At 43.5% G+C, this 17440-nt stretch overlaps 1 protein-coding gene across 1 annotated transcript in view; it reads left to right on the top strand.

The window, feature by feature from the left end:
- Positions 1–17440, top strand: part of PLPPR1 (phospholipid phosphatase related 1) — a 128242-nt gene that overhangs the window by 107253 nt on the left and 3549 nt on the right. Inside the window, exons 4-6 of the mRNA XM_032595661.1 lie at positions 6455–6705; positions 10197–10373; positions 13857–13988. Of these exons, the coding sequence (XP_032451552.1) occupies positions 6455–6705; positions 10197–10373; positions 13857–13988 (560 nt within the window). The remainder of the gene's footprint in view (positions 1–6454; positions 6706–10196; positions 10374–13856; positions 13989–17440) is intronic.

Here is a 17440-nt window from a genome sequence, read left to right on the forward strand (position 1 = left end):
CTTTTTTCATTCTTGCTGCATCAAAAATGGAGAATCCTTTAAATTTTTTTTTTTAACGTTTATTTATTTTTGGGACAGAGAGAGACAGAGCATGAACAGGGGAGGGGCAGAGAGAGAGGGAGACACAGAGTCCGAAGCAGGCTCCAGGCTCTGAGCCATCAGCCCAGAGCCCGACGCGGGGCTCGAACTCACGGACCTCGAGATCGTGACCTGAGCCGAAGTCGGAGGCTTAACCGACTGAGCCACCCAGGCACCCCAAAAATGGAGAATCCTTTAATTTACAAATGATGACTTATGAGTTTCCCGACTCATGAGAACTTACATAGTCCCAGTTTTCAATTATTCTCTTTACTTGCTAAGTGGGACTATGCAGGATTTTGTGAAGTTTATAAAAAAGAGACATGGTCCCTACAGCTTACATGCCAAATGGTTTATTGTCAACTCTGTGTTCTGTGTTCAGTAGAATCAAGGATGTGAGACAACAATGTGAGTTAGATAATTTGGACAAGTTCCTATGCTTTTTTATCCTCTTCTATTGTTGCTCTGAGGTTTCTCTAGCAGTTCATGAATCGATCCACAAATATGTATGAAATGTTTACTATGTGCCACATTTGATACTAGGTACTTAGTGTGCAGTGTTAAAGTAGAGGTGGTCAGTGCTCTGAGAGAGCTTGTATATTCTACAATTCTAATGAGAGAGGTAGACATTACTGAATAGTCACTAATGTAAAATTCCTACAAGTCTCGAATAGAAATATTTTTTCTAAGACCCCATGAGTATGTGATTGTTTCTTTCTCCCTATTCACTCTTTTTCCTTAATTTTTATTTATTTCTGAGAGAGAGAGAACATGCAAGCAAGCATGAGGCGGGGGGGGGGGGGGTGGGTAGTGGGCAGAGAGACAAGGAGACAGAGGATCCTAAGAGGACCCTGTGCTGACAGCAGAGAGCCCAACACAGGGCCGAGAACATGACCTGAGCTGAAGTTGGACACTTAACCTACTGAGCCACACAGGCACCCCTCCCTATTTGCTCATTTTTGTTGTTTATTTATTTTGAGAGAGAGAGAGAGAGGCAGAGAGAGAATCCCAAGCAAGCTCCACACTGTCAGCACAGAGCCCAGCATGGGGCTCGATCTCATGAACTGTGAGATCATGACAGAGCCAAGATCAAGAGTCACACACTTAACTGCTTGAGCCAGCCAGGCACCTCTCACCCTATTCACTTTTAAGTGAGGCAAGCCCTATACACAGTATTCATCAACAGAATTGTGGCTTGCTCTTGGCCTGCTCTCCGGAACGACAGCTTGCCAGCCGGTTGGTGTGCACAGCTTCAGTCCAGTTCCCAGTCAGCAGGCTTTCTACTGGAGCTCCTCGGCTCCAGTGATCTGGCATCTCCTTGTACCCCCACTACTGTTAAGATGAGAAGCACACAAAACCACAGGACCCAGAAGGCCCTGCTCTCTAGAGCCCGTCTGGGTGTGTTCCTCCTGGAAGACACTACTGCCCGTGCTCCTGCCACTTCCCACCGAGTTGCTGTCCATGACTATGTTTCTGAATACATTCAGGAGAGTGAAGAAGGAGAGGAGAGAGTTGCAGATAAATTCAAAGAGCAGACCTCATCCAGTGGAGTGACTGCAGCCCTATTTCTGAGCAATCTAAAGCCTGAATCTGAGTCAGCGGCCAGATGGTAGGACAGAAAGGAATTCTCGCCCTAGGTTTTCTCCCCTGATCTCTGTTTTCTAAGGAGAAGCTTGAGTTTTTCATGAAGTAAAATTGTGTGTGTGTGTGTGTGTGTGTGTGTGTGTGAGAGAGAGAGAGACAGAGACAGAGACAGAGACAGAGACAGACAGACAGAGAGTAAACTCACTCCATGTCAATTATTGACAATGGAAATCCCTTGCTGATTCTCCCTTTGGGCTGACATTATGAGTTTCCATCTTTTTTCACAAGCCCCATGTATACTTTAGTAGACAACTGAGAGATGCTCCACCAGGGGCTGTCAGCTAGGTGCCATATTAAACTGTAAATTACACATTTATAATTGAATATAGAACAGTTGGCCTTCAATTTAGAAGCCCCACCTCTAAAGGTCACAGGATCTTTGTGGCTAAAAGGAATGTAGTCTTTCCCTCACCCACCAGCCCCTACTCACCCCGTTCCCAACCTACTATCTGGGGCTAGGTTTCCTAATGAAGGGCACCTGTGTGAAAAGCAATAGCATCCTCCTTCATACCACGGAGTCCGGTTATGTATTTTCCCAGTTCTTTGTTTGGAAGGCCTAATGGTATCCTAGTATGAGTCCTGTTTTTCCAGCATGCCAATTATCTGTGGCTTTGGTGGTTCTCCTCATGCACATTTCCTGGTTATGTCACTGTTTTTCTACGTTCATGGTTGAGTGAAAGGGTAGAATACTGTAATGATTCCATAGTAGGGACCAGGTCCCAGAATTTGACCTCCATGTCCCAAATTACTAGTGATCAAAGACCCTAATTTGTCCATAGACAGACTGAGATCAGATGGACCCAGATAGAATCCTGAGGAAAAAAATAAGGACTTTTTAATACCTTCATTTTCCTCTTTCTTTATCCTTGGGCTTGCCTGATGGGTGTCATATTTACACCACAGTGAAGAGGCCGGGGCACTTGGGTGGCTCAGTTGGTTAAGCATCCAACTCTTAGTTTCAGCTCAAGTCACGATCTCATGGTTCTGAGTTGGAGCCCCACGTTGGGCTCTGTGCTGACAGTGTGCAGCATGCTTGGAACTCTCTCTCTTCCTCTCTCTCTGCCCCTCCCCTACTCGCGCTGTCTGTGTCTCTCTCAAAATAAATAAATAAACTTTAAAAAACAAACAACAAAGAAGAGGCATGCTTAGGTTTCCTTAGCTGATCTATGGCATCCTGACAAGAACCACAGACATCATAATCAATCTCTTTGTCCTAATTTCAGGCCCTCCTAGCCTCTTGGTCCTGTCGGCATTCTAATGCCTGTCATCCCTTAGGGATGTGGGAATTTACAACTGCTTACCCCACACCACACCAGAACGTATGAGTCTTGTGAGGAGGCCCTTGGGCTCCACCAATTTGATCTTCTGCCGTTGCTAATGCAGGTACCCTCGTCTGATACCATGCTGGGTGTGAAGCTTCTCTAAAAGGCTTGCGGCTCCTGAGCTACACCCTGAGAGGGATAGGACACACTTCAAATGGATTTCCAGAAATCATTCTGGAGATTTCTGTTGCCCTGACCCTGGGTTTGTCAGCCAGCGTGAGGCAGGGAGCATGGGAGTGCCTCTTCACTCCTTCAGCCTCCTTGTGTGACATCCTCAGCCACATCCCCCCCCCCCACCCCCAAGGGTGGCTCTCAGTCTTCCCATCCGAGCCTTTTTGGAATTCCAAACAAAGCAACAACAATAACAAGTGTCTCAAGCACACAGCTCTGGCAAATCAAAAGCACTTTACTTTTAGGCTATTGTGTCAGCTTATAAATTCATTCATAAATGCGATCAGCTCCCCTGAAGCAAGGAACACTACTGGGAGCAGATTCGTAAGATAAATAGAACCCACTAGGGAGGGTTATAGGAATGAAAAATGTATCTGTTAAAATTTCAAAAATATGACCTCACTTAAAGAATTTTTTGACACCAAGGTAGGTTCTATAGACATTTTAAAAACATCCCCTTCAAATCATACGTTGCAATACAGAGACCATAAATGGTATTCCACCTGACCCTGAGGACAAAAGGAGCTATTGTTAGCTTCTGAGGCTTGTAAAATACACACAAGTAGCTCAGGGTTAAGGGCAATGGCTGGAGTGTCTTACAAAAGCCCTGTGTGATAGGACATTGTCTGTGAATCGCTGCTTCAGGTTCTGCTGCCCTTTGTTGGCATGGCCTGTGACATTCAGGTGGCCTGTAACAGTGCCCTTCTGAAGCTAGATCAAATGCACCGGAATGAAATGTTTGGAAAGCAGATGCTTGTTAAGCCATTAGGAGAAGCAGAGATGATGCCTAAGGAGGCAAAGAAGAGGGAAAGCAACTTTCTGCAAAATATCACAGGACAATAAATAGGAGAACTGCCCATCACAGAATCACCATGGACCACAGAGCTGGCATTTCAGACACCCATCCTAGGAGCCTAGAAATCCTGTCTCAGAAAGAACAAACCCGCCCTAATTGGAAGCACTTCTGACAAATAAAATGCCAGAGGAAAGTGCTGGCACTTGTCCTTTTTCAAATCATAAATTACCCTGGTTTCCTGGAAAAGTATGCCCAGACAGACTTATTGCCCCTTGAAAAAGCCAGAGACCTGGTCTTTAAGAATCTTGCTTAAAGGTGTAAAAAAAAAAAAAAAAAATCTCTAACCATTCAGACTTCCTGAACCTGGGGGGAAAATTGCCACGAATGATCAATGATTGCCTACTCTCAGAGGTCAGACCCTCTGAGAGTGAGCTGGCTGAAGCTATTAAAAGAGCCAGTTCTCATTGTGATAAAGCACATCCTGGCAAAGCCACAAAAAAGAAAATTATAGCAATCAATACAGATCAAAATGAAAACCGGATGAAGGTTTCAGCCAAACTTGTCTTCACTTCTGCTATAATGGATCAACTTTTCAGTGCTGATGTCAGCACAATTTGCAGATGGAGGACATTGAATATGGGAGTCGAAGCTGGGTAGAAACTTAACTGAAACTGTAGCAGATCCTTGACATTTACAAGGGTTAATGCTGACTCTCACACTTGCCAACTTCTCCCATAATTGAGCTGCATTTGGGAAGTCTTTATCCTTTCAAGTAACTTGTATGTACCTCGGCTCTGCACAGCCCCCTTTGATATTTTTAACAGACGATAGTGCACTGATAATCTATAGCTGTACTGTGTAGGCTTTGAAAGAGTTCACAGTGAAGCTTCCTATAAAGAATTCTGCCCTACCATGTTCAATCTTATTGGGACTAATCCGGTGGAATTTGCCAGAGGACAGATAAAATCCAGGAAATACAGCCTACCCACAGGATTCTCAGCCAAACAGCAAAGTCAGTGTGGCAGAAAGAATAATGCCCTCCTCTCCCAAAATGTCCATATCCTGATCCCTGGAAACTGTGGATTTGTTACCTTATATGACAAACGGGAAGTTACAGGTGTGATTAAACTCAGGCTTTTGAGTTGAGGAGATTATCCTGGGTTGGACAGGTGGACCCAATGTAATCAAAAGTCCTTATAAGAGGGAGGCAGGCAGGAGGGGGTGCCTGGGTGGTTCAGTCCGTTAAGCGTCCTGTTTTTGGTTTCAGCTCAGGTCGTGATCTCACAGTTCGTGGGTTTGAGCCTCACGCTGGGCTTTGTGCCTGCAGCACGGAGCCTGCTTGGAAATCTCTCTCTCTGTGTGTCCCTCCCCTGCGCGCGCGCTCTCGCTCTCTCTCTCTCACTCAAAATCTCTCTCTCAAGATAAATAACTTTAAAAAAAAAGGCGGGGGGGGGGGAGGCAGGAAACTCTGAGTCAAAGAAAATGTGACAATGGAAGCAGAGGTCATAGTGACATAATTGCTAGAAGGGGGTCACAGATAAGGAATGTAAAACACCTTAGAATCTGGAAAAGGCAAGAAATGAATTCTACCCTCAAGCTTCCAGAAGGAACACAATCCTGCTATCCTGTTGATTTCACCCAGGGAAACCTACCTCTAGAACTCTAAGAAGATACACTTGTGTTGTTTTAAGCTACTCTGTTTGTGGTAACTTTTTACAGCAGCTGTATGAAACCGATACAGTCACCAACATTTTTCTTTAACACTCTCCCTTTCTTCTCATTTTCTCTGCCCAACTGTCAAATGAAACATCCAGTTCAATCGAGGTTTCTGGAATGACCTTTTTTATCTTTAAGGATAACTCCCTAACAACCTCATTCACTTCAGCCGCCATGATGTCATAAATATCCCCTCCTCAGAGTATTTGCATTTCCAAACATGAGCAGGCAGAATATATTTTCTACAGGAAAAAAAAAAAAAGGGAACTAACTGATGTTGAGTAGCTATTGACGCCAAAGGGAGTATTTTGTACCTATCCTACTTAATCTTGCCCCCCAAGAGGTATCACTCCCCCCGACCATTTTGTGACTGAGGGTACCAAGGTTCAGAGAAGGCAAATAACTTCTGTGAATGTCAGCAACGTTGGGGCTGGATGGAGCCCAAATCTGTATGATTCCCCAAATCTAGTCCTTTCCATTAGAACATGCTGCTTCTGGTTTATACAAAATGATAAAATGCTAACCGCAGAATATCTGCATCAATTTGAATGGAATAATGATTTGGGAAGCAGGCACCACTCCCTGCAAGATAAAGGTTGGGGAGACAATTTGGCGAGATCATTTTTGGTAGGTTCTGATGGACTCTCACTGCTATGTTTTCCTCTCAGGGACAAAACCAACCGACGGTGCACCTCACCATTGCTAATCGTTTCAAATCTCCTTGTAGGGGTATTTGCCTTCGGACTTTTTGCTACTGACATTTTTGTAAACGCCGGACAGGTGGTCACGGGGCACCTAACCCCGTACTTCCTGACAGTGTGCAAGCCGAACTACACCAGTACAGACTGCCGAGCACACCACCAGTTCATAAACAATGGCAACATTTGTACCGGGGACATGGAAGTGATAGAAAAGGCTCGGAGGTCCTTTCCCTCCAAACATGCCGCTCTGAGCATTTATTCCGCCTTATATGCCACGGTGAGTAGCCCAGTCTTGCCGGCACTCCCAAGATGAGATGTTGGCTGGGATACATGTCTCTCTGCCCTCCTCACCTTCATTTTTTTGTCACAGTCACTTAGAGTGATTTTTAAAGTCCTGTTACAACATGTTTCTCCTGCATAGCACCATACCGTTGCCTCCCCCCCCCCCCCGCCCCAACACCCCAGGGTAACATACCGAGCTGCCGGAGGATATTGGCTTGGGAATGTGGATAATCTCTTAGTCAAATCTTCCCATTTTACAGATGCAGAAACTGAGCCCCAGAGAAATAGGTAAGAACCCACAGTTAGACCTGGGACCCAGGCTTCTGGCACCCTGTCGGGGATCCTCCCACTGCTCGCAACAGCACTCTTTGCCAAAGTTCCACTGGTTCCAGGACAGCATACATTTCTCACACCTGCCTGCAAGTTTGCAGGTGTGGGCATTAATGTGAACGGCTGCGTGGGTAGTGCAACAGACCTGGGATAAAAACACAGCTTTCCTCTGCTCCTCCCGACACTCTTCTTCACCGTTTACCCAGAACAGAAGGGTGATCCTACCAGATCCCCAACACCCGAAAGTTCACTTGTCCCTGCTCCCCAAATCCTACAGGCTTTGACTGCCCCCGCTAGTGTACAATGTTCTCTCTACATTGTTTGCTTTCGTCACAGAGAAAACCTAAAGTGGGTCCCACATCTTAAAATACAAGAAGAAACCATGCTGTCCCTTTTACTTTCCTACTCTTTAATTGCATCCATTTTGGAAATGACTTCATCTCCCCTTTCTCTGGCCTATGCTTCCTTAGAAACGAGCACACAAGTAGAGGGATCAGCTCAAAGGCCGATAGCCTATGCATTTCCCTGGGGAAGAACAACTATTGGTCAAAAACACATCTTTTCCTTACTTGAACTTTATGTTCCAGGTAGGACTAGTCTAGTGAGTCTCAATAGAAGGGAAGGAGAAGGCAGAGGAAAGACCCCTTTGAAATAATCCATTCTTCCCAGAGGTTCTGAGCAAGACTCGCCCCCACCTCCCAGGAGAGCATGTTCCCACCCCCTCAAGTGAGGGTAACTGCACTCTCTGCTGAGACTCTGCCTCCAGTTGAAGGGCGTCCCTGCCAGCACCTGGATGCCTACATTCAGGGTGGAAAGAAGGGGACTGACTACACGTCTGGTCTACTCAGTACAGCGTCAAGTAAACTGCTGAATATTCTCTTTAAAATGATGGCTCCTTGGCATCACATTCACAAGATCACATCTATAGGATGAATTTGTCAACCACCAATTACCCAAAATTAGTCTTCCTAGTTATTCCTTTCAAACCTGCTCTTTAATGAATAGGAGAGAAAAAATGACTTCAGCTGCCCCCTGTTAGGAAGCATGCACATAGATAATATAGAAGCCTCACACAGATCAATCATAGCTTGGTGAGCTTTGCTTTATGATAGATAGATAGATAGATAGATAGATAGATAGATAGATAGATAGATAGGCAGGCCGACCATGTATTCTTTAAACAAAGAAAATCCTCTCAGGCATTTGGCATGTTCTCCAACTTTCAAAATATCCATTTGTTCTAAATTATCTACAGCCTAAGTTCTATGAAGCAATGTACTTCTGAACCCTTTTCCTACCCATATTTATCGAACTCAAGCCACTGAGGTGTGAAATTTGTAGAACGTTATAAAAATAAATCTGTTACTCATAATAATCTATTGTCTCATCAAATGAGATACAAATTTCTTTTGAGAAAAAAGTCTGCTCAGAAAAGCAGATGTTTTCAAGGATTCAGATATAATCCAATTCAAATCATGCCCCACAGACTATAATCAGATAAACCGTGATACAAGACTCCAATTGTGTGAACATTTTTTGAGCCCCTGTTATGTGTGAAGTGCTTTCAGAAATTACTCAACAAAGATCTCCTAAGGACTAGTTAATACCGTGAAGAACACTAACCCTAAGCCCCTGTTCTTATAGTTTGTAATCTTATAGGAAAGATTGATAAAGGGTATAATTAAAACAACATAAAAAGATAAAATACTAGAGTTAAATATATCTAGTGTAGATGTTAAGTAACATTTCCTATACAGCCCCAGAATGGTGTAATGTGCTCTAATTTTTGTAACTGATCAAACCATACTTTTGTAGGTCATCTATTACATGTGATAGAGAATTCCATCTTCTGTATTCACACCACTGTTGAAACATTCTACAAAAGTAAAAGTTTCCATTGTAACATTGTAAAATGCATCCACTGAACCTGTATGTGCTCAGGCCATACAAACACACTGTAGACTGTAAGTATTAGCATACTATTTCTCAGAGTTGCAAATTCATTTATCGGTTCTAAAGAAATGATGGGATGGATCAGTAATGCCCTCTAGTGGTTTCTTATAACCATTGCACAGGTGATCGAACCGTGTTTACTTCTTTGAAAGAGGCTCTAGGCCACCAGACATACATTTGATAACTGAGCTGATGAAACTTTAAGAGTGTTGCCAAGCCCCTCACAATAGATAAGAACAGCCCACATCTCAGGTGCCATAAATTTCATCATCTTTTCCTCAGGTCAGGAACTCCTTTCCCAACCTTTTGGATGTCGGGGAACCCATAGAAAAGTTCGATATTTTAAAACACATAGATTTCAATAATTTCAAACACGACTAGAGTAGGGGCACCTGGGCGGCTCAGTAGGTTAAGCCTCCAACTTCGGCTCAGGTCATGATCTTGCGGTTCATGAGTTCCAGCCTCACTCAGACTCACTCGTGCTGTCAGCGCAGTGCCCACTTCAGATCCTCTGTCCCCTTCTCTCTGCCCCTCCCGGCTTGCACTCTCTCTCTCAGAAAGAAATAAAACATTTTTAAAAAATTTAAACACCAGAGTAAATGAATGCAGAGAGCCGATCACAGCTGTTCCAAGGAACGTGAGAATTTAGCACAACTGAAACCTCTTTGTGTGACACACCCATCTGGAAGTTCTAATGCAGCCAATCAACTAACCAGTCAATGCTTTTGTGTTTGTTGCTCACAAGTGTGAAGAATCAGCTAGAACTCTGGGAGACACCAAAAGTAAAACGTATTAGCCACTCGCCTACCTGGCCTTCTCTTTCATAAAATTCATTCTCACAGAAGGTTTCTTCGGTATCTGAGATTCTATGTGGGCTTCCTTATACTCCAAGTGATTCTTTAATTTGTTGCATAAAACTTGCACACTCTGATGTTCATTATGCGGTCACTCTCTGCATCGCTATTTCTGTTTACGGGCCCACTAGAACACAAAACATGATTAGGAGACGGCCATCCATTGTTCTTGCTGCACTGGTTTCCCACCCAAATTCTTTCCTACCTGACTTAGTGGAATTGTTCAACTAGTCAGTGTGGCCACTTGGGCGCGGCCCCTGTTGCATGTGCTGGTGCATGTCTGTGCATGTATGTGTTTGCACCGCACAAGGAGGCTGCCTGTCACTTGCTGGTCTCTGTCCTGTTCCAGATGTACATCACAAGCACAATCAAGACAAAGAGCAGTCGGCTGGCTAAACCAGTGCTGTGCCTCGGGACCCTCTGCACAGCCTTCCTGACAGGCCTTAATCGGGTCTCTGAGTATCGGAACCACTGCTCCGACGTGATTGCGGGCTTCATCCTGGGCACTGCTGTAGCCCTGTTTCTGGTAGGTTAGCTTCCCTCTTTCTACCTTTTTCCCTCTCGTGCCCTCTGCAAGGCTGTCAGGTTAGCCAGACTTCACAGTGTAAGTCCGTGTTCCTCCTGCCCCAGCCTTGTGAGTTGCGACTTTCTTCCAAGTATTACGCATCCTTTTGCTACAAAAATGACTTCTCAAGCACCCTTTCAGAAATCTGACTGCATGTTCCCCCAAGGGGTCAGAAAGACGAATGCCTGTGGAGGACGGCTTGCTCTGCTTCCTTCAACACTGGGCTGTGGACTGGGGTCCAGCAGACTAGTAATTTGGCGTACCTTCAAAGCAGTGTTCTTTATTTTATTTTTAAAGCAATGTTCTTTAAATATCTGTTCAGAATGTATCGAGAGCAGAAACTAAGGAGGGAAGAACAGAAAACAAAGAGCCTGGGTGGAAGCAGACACTCCCTTCTCCCGCATCCTCAGAAACTCTGCTCTGGCCCAGACTTGCATATCCCACTCTGCAGTATGAAAACACTCCTCTAGCCACTCCCAGGCTTTTTAGAAGGCTTCTGCTCTCACCTGCACTTGGCTCTCAGACCGCTTATTTCCACTCTAAGTGGCTTCTCAACCACATATAATAATCTTTCTGGAGAAGAGTTTTGGCTGATACAGTTTTCTCCGTATCTTTACTTTTCTGATGATTTTAGTTCCTCAAATAGATGGGGGCCTCACCACCTGATCAACTAGGAAATTTCTCAATCTTAGTTGGACTGGAAGAGAAGAGGTTAATTTTTATTTTTGTCTTTGTACAGTTTTATTGAACTATAATAGGCAGATAATAGATGCCACATGAAGTGTACAATTTGATAAATTTTGACATACATATATCTTTCTCTCATCCATTCCCCTCATTACCAAGAAACCACTGATCTCTCCAACACCCTATATTAGTTTGCCTTTTCTAGGATTTCATATGAATGGAACTATATAGTGTATATTCATTTTCTTGGCCGTCTTTCACCTGACATGATTATTTTGAGATCCATCCATTGTAGCATGTCTCAATAATTCATTTATCTTTCTTGCTGTGTAGTATTTTATCACAAGGGCATACCACAGAGGTACAATTTGTAAATACTCTTCAGGGATTTAAAGTATACCTGGAAGGATTTACAGTAAATCACTGGGACTGGAGAGTCCTATGTTGTGCATGAAATGAATCCCCTAATAATATTCAGCAAGCTTCCCCTAAAAGACAATAGCCATCACAGTCCGGATGTCCCTCCTCCCATTCTGCCTACCCTGGTCCAAAGCACCCATAGAGACTGGCATCATACATAGATGATTCTTCCTTGTCCTAGCCTTCCTCCTTGCCCTTCCCAACACACTAAATACACCTATGCCTCTCCTAACTTCTAACTCAGAGTTTCCAACATTTTTACCTGCTGAGATACAGGAAATGCTCCCAGTTGCTCAAAACACTGATCTCCCCATGGAGATGGGGAAGCTCCATTTTAATTCCAAATTATTTTAAATGGATCCAGGCTTTCTTTCTAAAGTGAAAGATGAAGGACTTCAATGCAAATTGTCTGTGTGAAGCTGCAGGAAAAGCAGTGCTGAATGATCCTGAGGTGTTGATCTCTCATAGGAGATATTTCCCAATGATTGCTTTTAAAAGAGTTTGGAAAGGGCACAGGTGACTTCAAGAGAAGAGAGGGTTTTCAAAGACAGATCAATAGTCCATCAGTGAAGGCTTAGGCTCAAAAGCCAAAAAATTTTGCTGTCCATCAGTCCCGGGACCAACATCCCCAGCTAGAGACGAAGAACGGTACAGACTGTCCCGAGGTATTTCATGAGGTCTTTATGGGATGAAATCTGTGACATCCTTTGCATTTTCTAAGGCCACATGTACAAATTCTGCCTTAGTATTAACCTTCCTTTCTCTCACTAACTGGCAGCCCTGTTTCCTACCACTTAGTTATTATTTGCTCTGTTCTTGCCTTCCCAGTTGATGGCAAATGTCCAATTTTGTTTTCCACAAATGGTCTTTATGTAAGACCCAGAACTGTTGCTGAATTACCCTGGCAGAGACAGACCCCATGCTCTTCCTGTTGTCTGCATGTGCACATGTGCACACTTCACATGCACACACACACTGAGCTTGGAAATGGGAGGGGAAAGATGTCTTCGAAGAGACTGGAAGCCTCCCAAAGTGGAGACTTGGACAGGAAGACAGGAGGAGAAGACTCTGTGAGATACTCAGGAGCATACTTTAGAGCACATATGCATTATTGTGAAGATTAAAGCATCCAGGGCAGGGGTTGGTGATTAGTTGAGCAATTACTACGTGCCCTAATCTGTATATACACCAAATCATGTGCTCCTAGGACAACCCTAACACTATTCTTATCCTCATTTTACAGATGAAGAAAATGGGGCTCAAAGATAAATAACTTACTCAATGGCCACCCAGCCAATAAGCTATAAATCTGACCTGGGTCTTTCCAACTTCAGAGTTCCTATGTTTCCCAGTTCCCCCATTTCCTGAATCGAGGGGGTTTAAGCAGAGCTGGAGAGTGAGGTGGAAGAAAGCCAAGTAGAGAATATTTATATAAATGTTCTGCAGGGTTTGAAGAGTGACAGGAAAGATTCAAAGATACTGGGTATAGAAACAAAGATGCAGAACAATGAAGACAGTGGAAAAAGACAGACAAACTCTACGAGGGCAAAAGAAGCAGAGAAGATGGTAAAAACAGACTCGGTTATGAAGGAGGGCCTCAGTAAGAAATAAAAGTGAGCAGTCGTTTAGAGGGAAAGTATTTTCATGGAAGCAATAAAGGAAAAGTGCCACGATTTTGAGGTATTTAATCTCAAGCAAACAGTAGTCACATAATTTAGGGAGGGTCATCTTAGGAGTGAAAGACTCGTCAGCATGGATCATTTGCTATATGTTTGGCGCTTGTTAAGAGGCAAAAGAGTAGAGTGGTATGATTAAGGGGCTGTGGAGTTGAAATCTCTGTGTGACCTTGGGCAAGTTCTCTAACTTCTCTGTGCCTCCTTACCCAAGTTGAATATGATAATAGTCCCTCTTGTAAGACTGCTGAGTGGGTTAAATGAAGGAAGGTGAAGTCCTCAGGCCATGCCAGACACAGAGTGGCCCTCAATAAATTATGCTGCTGTTATAAGATGATTTACAGTCGTTGTGTCTTTTAATCATTTCAGATCTGTGAGATAGGTGTTATTTCCATTCACAGGTGAGGAAACAGGCTTAGTGGGGTGGATTGATTACCACTGGCCATGTGGTTATCAGTCAGATGCTTCATCAGCCCCTAGACAAGTTCAGTAGACACCCTAAACTATGCCCGAGGTCTTTGCATGGCCCCTATGACCCACTGGCTCAAAAGAAGACAGTCACTATGGCAGCGATGTTCTAGGGGGAAAGGCCTGCCATCCTCAGAGGTGCCCAGGCATAGATGGCTCTAGTCTGACTCCAGTCTTTTTTCCCCTCATCCTGCAGGGAATGTGTGTGGTCCATAACTTTAAAGGAACACAAGGATCTCCTTCCAAATCCAAACCCGAGGATCCCCGTGGAGTGCCCCTAATGGCTTTCCCAAGGATAGAAAGCCCTCTGGAAACCTTAAGCGCACAGGTACAGTAAAGTGGTTTTAGCAAACCAAACCCACAGGCTCAAGGCCGGTTATCTTGGGAGGTCAGCTAATCCATTCCTCTACTGGAAGCAGGATACCGCTGAACCCACTCAACACTAATCAAATCTGAGGTAAAGGCTTCAAGAACTTCAATCTTCTCTCAATAGTCCTGTGTTTATTCTGGGGCGTGGCAATCATGAATCCTCAGGAAGTTCTTAGTAATGTCTAACTTAAACCCCAGCTGCTTTAAGACACCTTGACCTATGTAATACCACATTTATGAAATTTGGACCAATTATGTGGGAGGCCAATCTTGTTTAGTGACTAGGACAATATTTAGAAAGAGAAAGGTTTTGTTACATTCAGCAATAGATGTAAGCTGGAAGCACATTAAAAAAAACAAACATTAAAAAGGTTACTAAGTGTCCTTTTGCATCTATTTTGATGACCACAATCAAAAAATTTTAATGCAACCACTCACTTACGAACCAAGGCCCTGATGTAAATGTCAGAGATACAGAAAATGATTAGCTGCACAGTCCTTGTCCTCGAAGAACTCACAGATAATCAGGAAGGTGGATATAAGTGAGTAGTCATAATATGGCATACTGAATCAGAGGTGCCCAAGGTGCTTTGTGAATCCAAATGAAGAAAAAGAAGTGTATTCTGTCTGAGAAGACAGGAAATGCCATGCAGAAGATTCGCCAAGTGAAAGCAGCCTCGAGAGATAGTATCAAACACTTGTTTTTGCCTGGGACAGTTGCTAGGTGCTTTACAACTACATTCTTATTTGAACGAAAACCTATTGAATCGATAGGGAAGTCCCACTGCACAGATTAAAAAATAGGAATATGGGGGTGCCTGGTGGGCTCAGTCAAGCGTCCAACTTCAGCTCAGGTCATGATCTCACGGTTCGTGGGTTCAAGCCCCACTTTGGGCTCTGTGCTGACAGCTCAGAGCTTGGAGCCTGCTTCGGATTCCGTGTCTCCCTCGCTCTCTCTCTGCCCCTTCCCCTGCTCGCACCCTGTCTCTCTGTCTCTCTCTCTCTCTCTCTCTCTCTCCCCCCCCTTCAAAAATAAATAAACGTTAAAAAAATTTAATAGGAATATGAAGATAGCGATGTTCACCGAATTTGCCTGAGGCCACGTAGCTAGCAAGCAGGAGAGCTGAGATGAGTGGTTCTCTAAGCAGAGAAGGAGATAACCAATAACAAAACAGGGTTCTACTGTCAGGCCAGGCTGAGTCCCACTAAAATGTTTTCCTGTAATAATCTATTCATCTTGAAATCGTGTTTATGTTTATATCCTTATAAAACCATTTTCATAGATAGTACAAGGGAAAAGCAAATCACTTCCCACTGGAATTATCGATATAGTATAAAATAATATTTTCCCTTATTAAAGATTAACTATCCGGTATCTGAGATGAACTCTCCTATCTCTTTTCACATTTAGTGAAGTCTTTCTAATTTTACTAACAAGAAAAACAAAACACTAAAGCTATTTCCATCTTGGGAAAACTAGGGCTCTCCATTAAACCCAGAGCCAAGTATTTTGTTTATTTTTCCCCCAACCTGTATTAAGGTGAACGTTTTGACTTGATATAATTAAGAAGTAACATACTAAGGGGCACCTGAGTGGCTCAGTCAGTTGAGCGTCGACTTCAGCTCAGGTCATGATCTCACAGCTTGTGGGTTCGAGCCCCGCATCAGGCTCTGTGCTGACCGCTTGCTCAGAGCCTAGAGCCTGCTTCAGATTCTGTGTCTCCTTCTCTCTCTGCCCCTCCCCCGCTCACGCTTTGTCTCACTCTGTTTCTCAAAAATAAATAAATGTAAAAAAAAAAAAGTAACATACTAAAAAATCTATTGCTGGTTTATTTATATACAGCCTATCGATGCAGGTTGAGTGACAAAGGAGCTAAATCATGATCCCTTGTAATGAAATGGTGAGATAGACTTTCTCTGGTCTTCCCTATCTAATTATGTTTCTGTACCTGATAAGATCAGAGTGGTTTCCTCTACTTTTGAGGTGAAGCAACTGAAGACAAAGGTGAGTTTTAAAAGCAAACAAATACCTACTGAGTTCCACAAACATGGGAGTCTCTGTGTTCTTTTAAATGCTCTCTACTTTGCCTTAAATGTCCCAATTCAAGGACATCGACTTTGGACCCCATCCTTCTGCCAAACACCACTCAAGCACTACCCTCTGTTGGAAGCCTTCTCCAGACTTCTCTCTCTCTTCTCCCTCAGGACCATTGATAGTGACCACAGAGGTCATAGAGACATCTAGGTCGTATTTGGGGGGATTCCACTTACATTGAAATATGAAGTGCCAAACAGAATTTCAAAATCTGCTCTTCCACAAGATAGAATGAAAGATTATCTTTAAAATATATATTATGATTCACTACGAGCAGCAGTTGAACTTCCTTCAATCTGCCCATGTATCTTTGTTTCCATGTGTATCGTTCCATCTGGATACGAGGCCATTTCTGAATAACAGGCTTGGGCCTAAGGACTTCATGGACCCTTGTGTGATTGTCCTGCACAATTAATGCCAATAATGCCCCTTCATATCTGCCTCTGCCAAGAGCTTGGAGACCTTGAGGATCTGAACCCTATGAACATATCTTATTTACTCTCCATATTTCCTGGCATTTGTGAAGCATGAAATGAATGTTTGACAGGGGCAGAGGCAAGCCAGAAACAAAACCTGAACTAGAGACTTTAGACAAAAGCAAGAACCAAAAATCAGACAATAGTCACTATCTGAACCCCCACAGAAGACAGAAATTAATAAGAAACAGTGAACAGGACTTCTGCAGGCTAGTCAAAGAGAAGCTACAGGACGCTGGTTAGAAAGTTGACTTCTCAAGTGATGCCTTCCACACCAACTATAGAAGACTCAAGTAACAAAGCATCCACCTTTATTTAAAATGTTTTCATGTGGGCAGTTAGGATGATTATACCCTTTACTTGTTGGGTCAAGAAAAGAAAATTAGCATTTATTGCAAGCCATCACATTCAGTCCTCACAATAATCCTACAATTGTTATAAATTCCATTTTGTAGGTAAGTTAAGTAAAATACAATGATTTTAAGAAACATGCCCAAGGTCACCCAGTTAAAATTAAAACAGACCCATCTAATTCCAAAGGCCCCGCCTGCTGTACTATACCATAGGGCGTGGCATTTCATTCAAGAGAAATTCCATTCTGAAGTCTGCAATTTAGCATTAAATGGAAACATGCGGTAAGGGATACTGTATTTGAACTGAGCTACAGTTCTTCCAAAAGAAATCTGCCCTGTGGTTTCTCCTGTGGGCAAGGACTCCCTAGTCAACTCCAATAGCTGTGGTTGCTATTAGAAGCTGACTCCTTTGTAATATCTGGGATAGAACCATCTTCCCAGGGAGAAGATCTTTTGGAATCTGAGAGAAAATAGGAACTTCTCTTCA

Source organism: Lynx canadensis, chromosome D4 (assembly GCF_007474595.2).
Source record: "Lynx canadensis isolate LIC74 chromosome D4, mLynCan4.pri.v2, whole genome shotgun sequence".
Classification (NCBI taxonomy): domain Eukaryota; kingdom Metazoa; phylum Chordata; class Mammalia; order Carnivora; family Felidae; genus Lynx; species Lynx canadensis.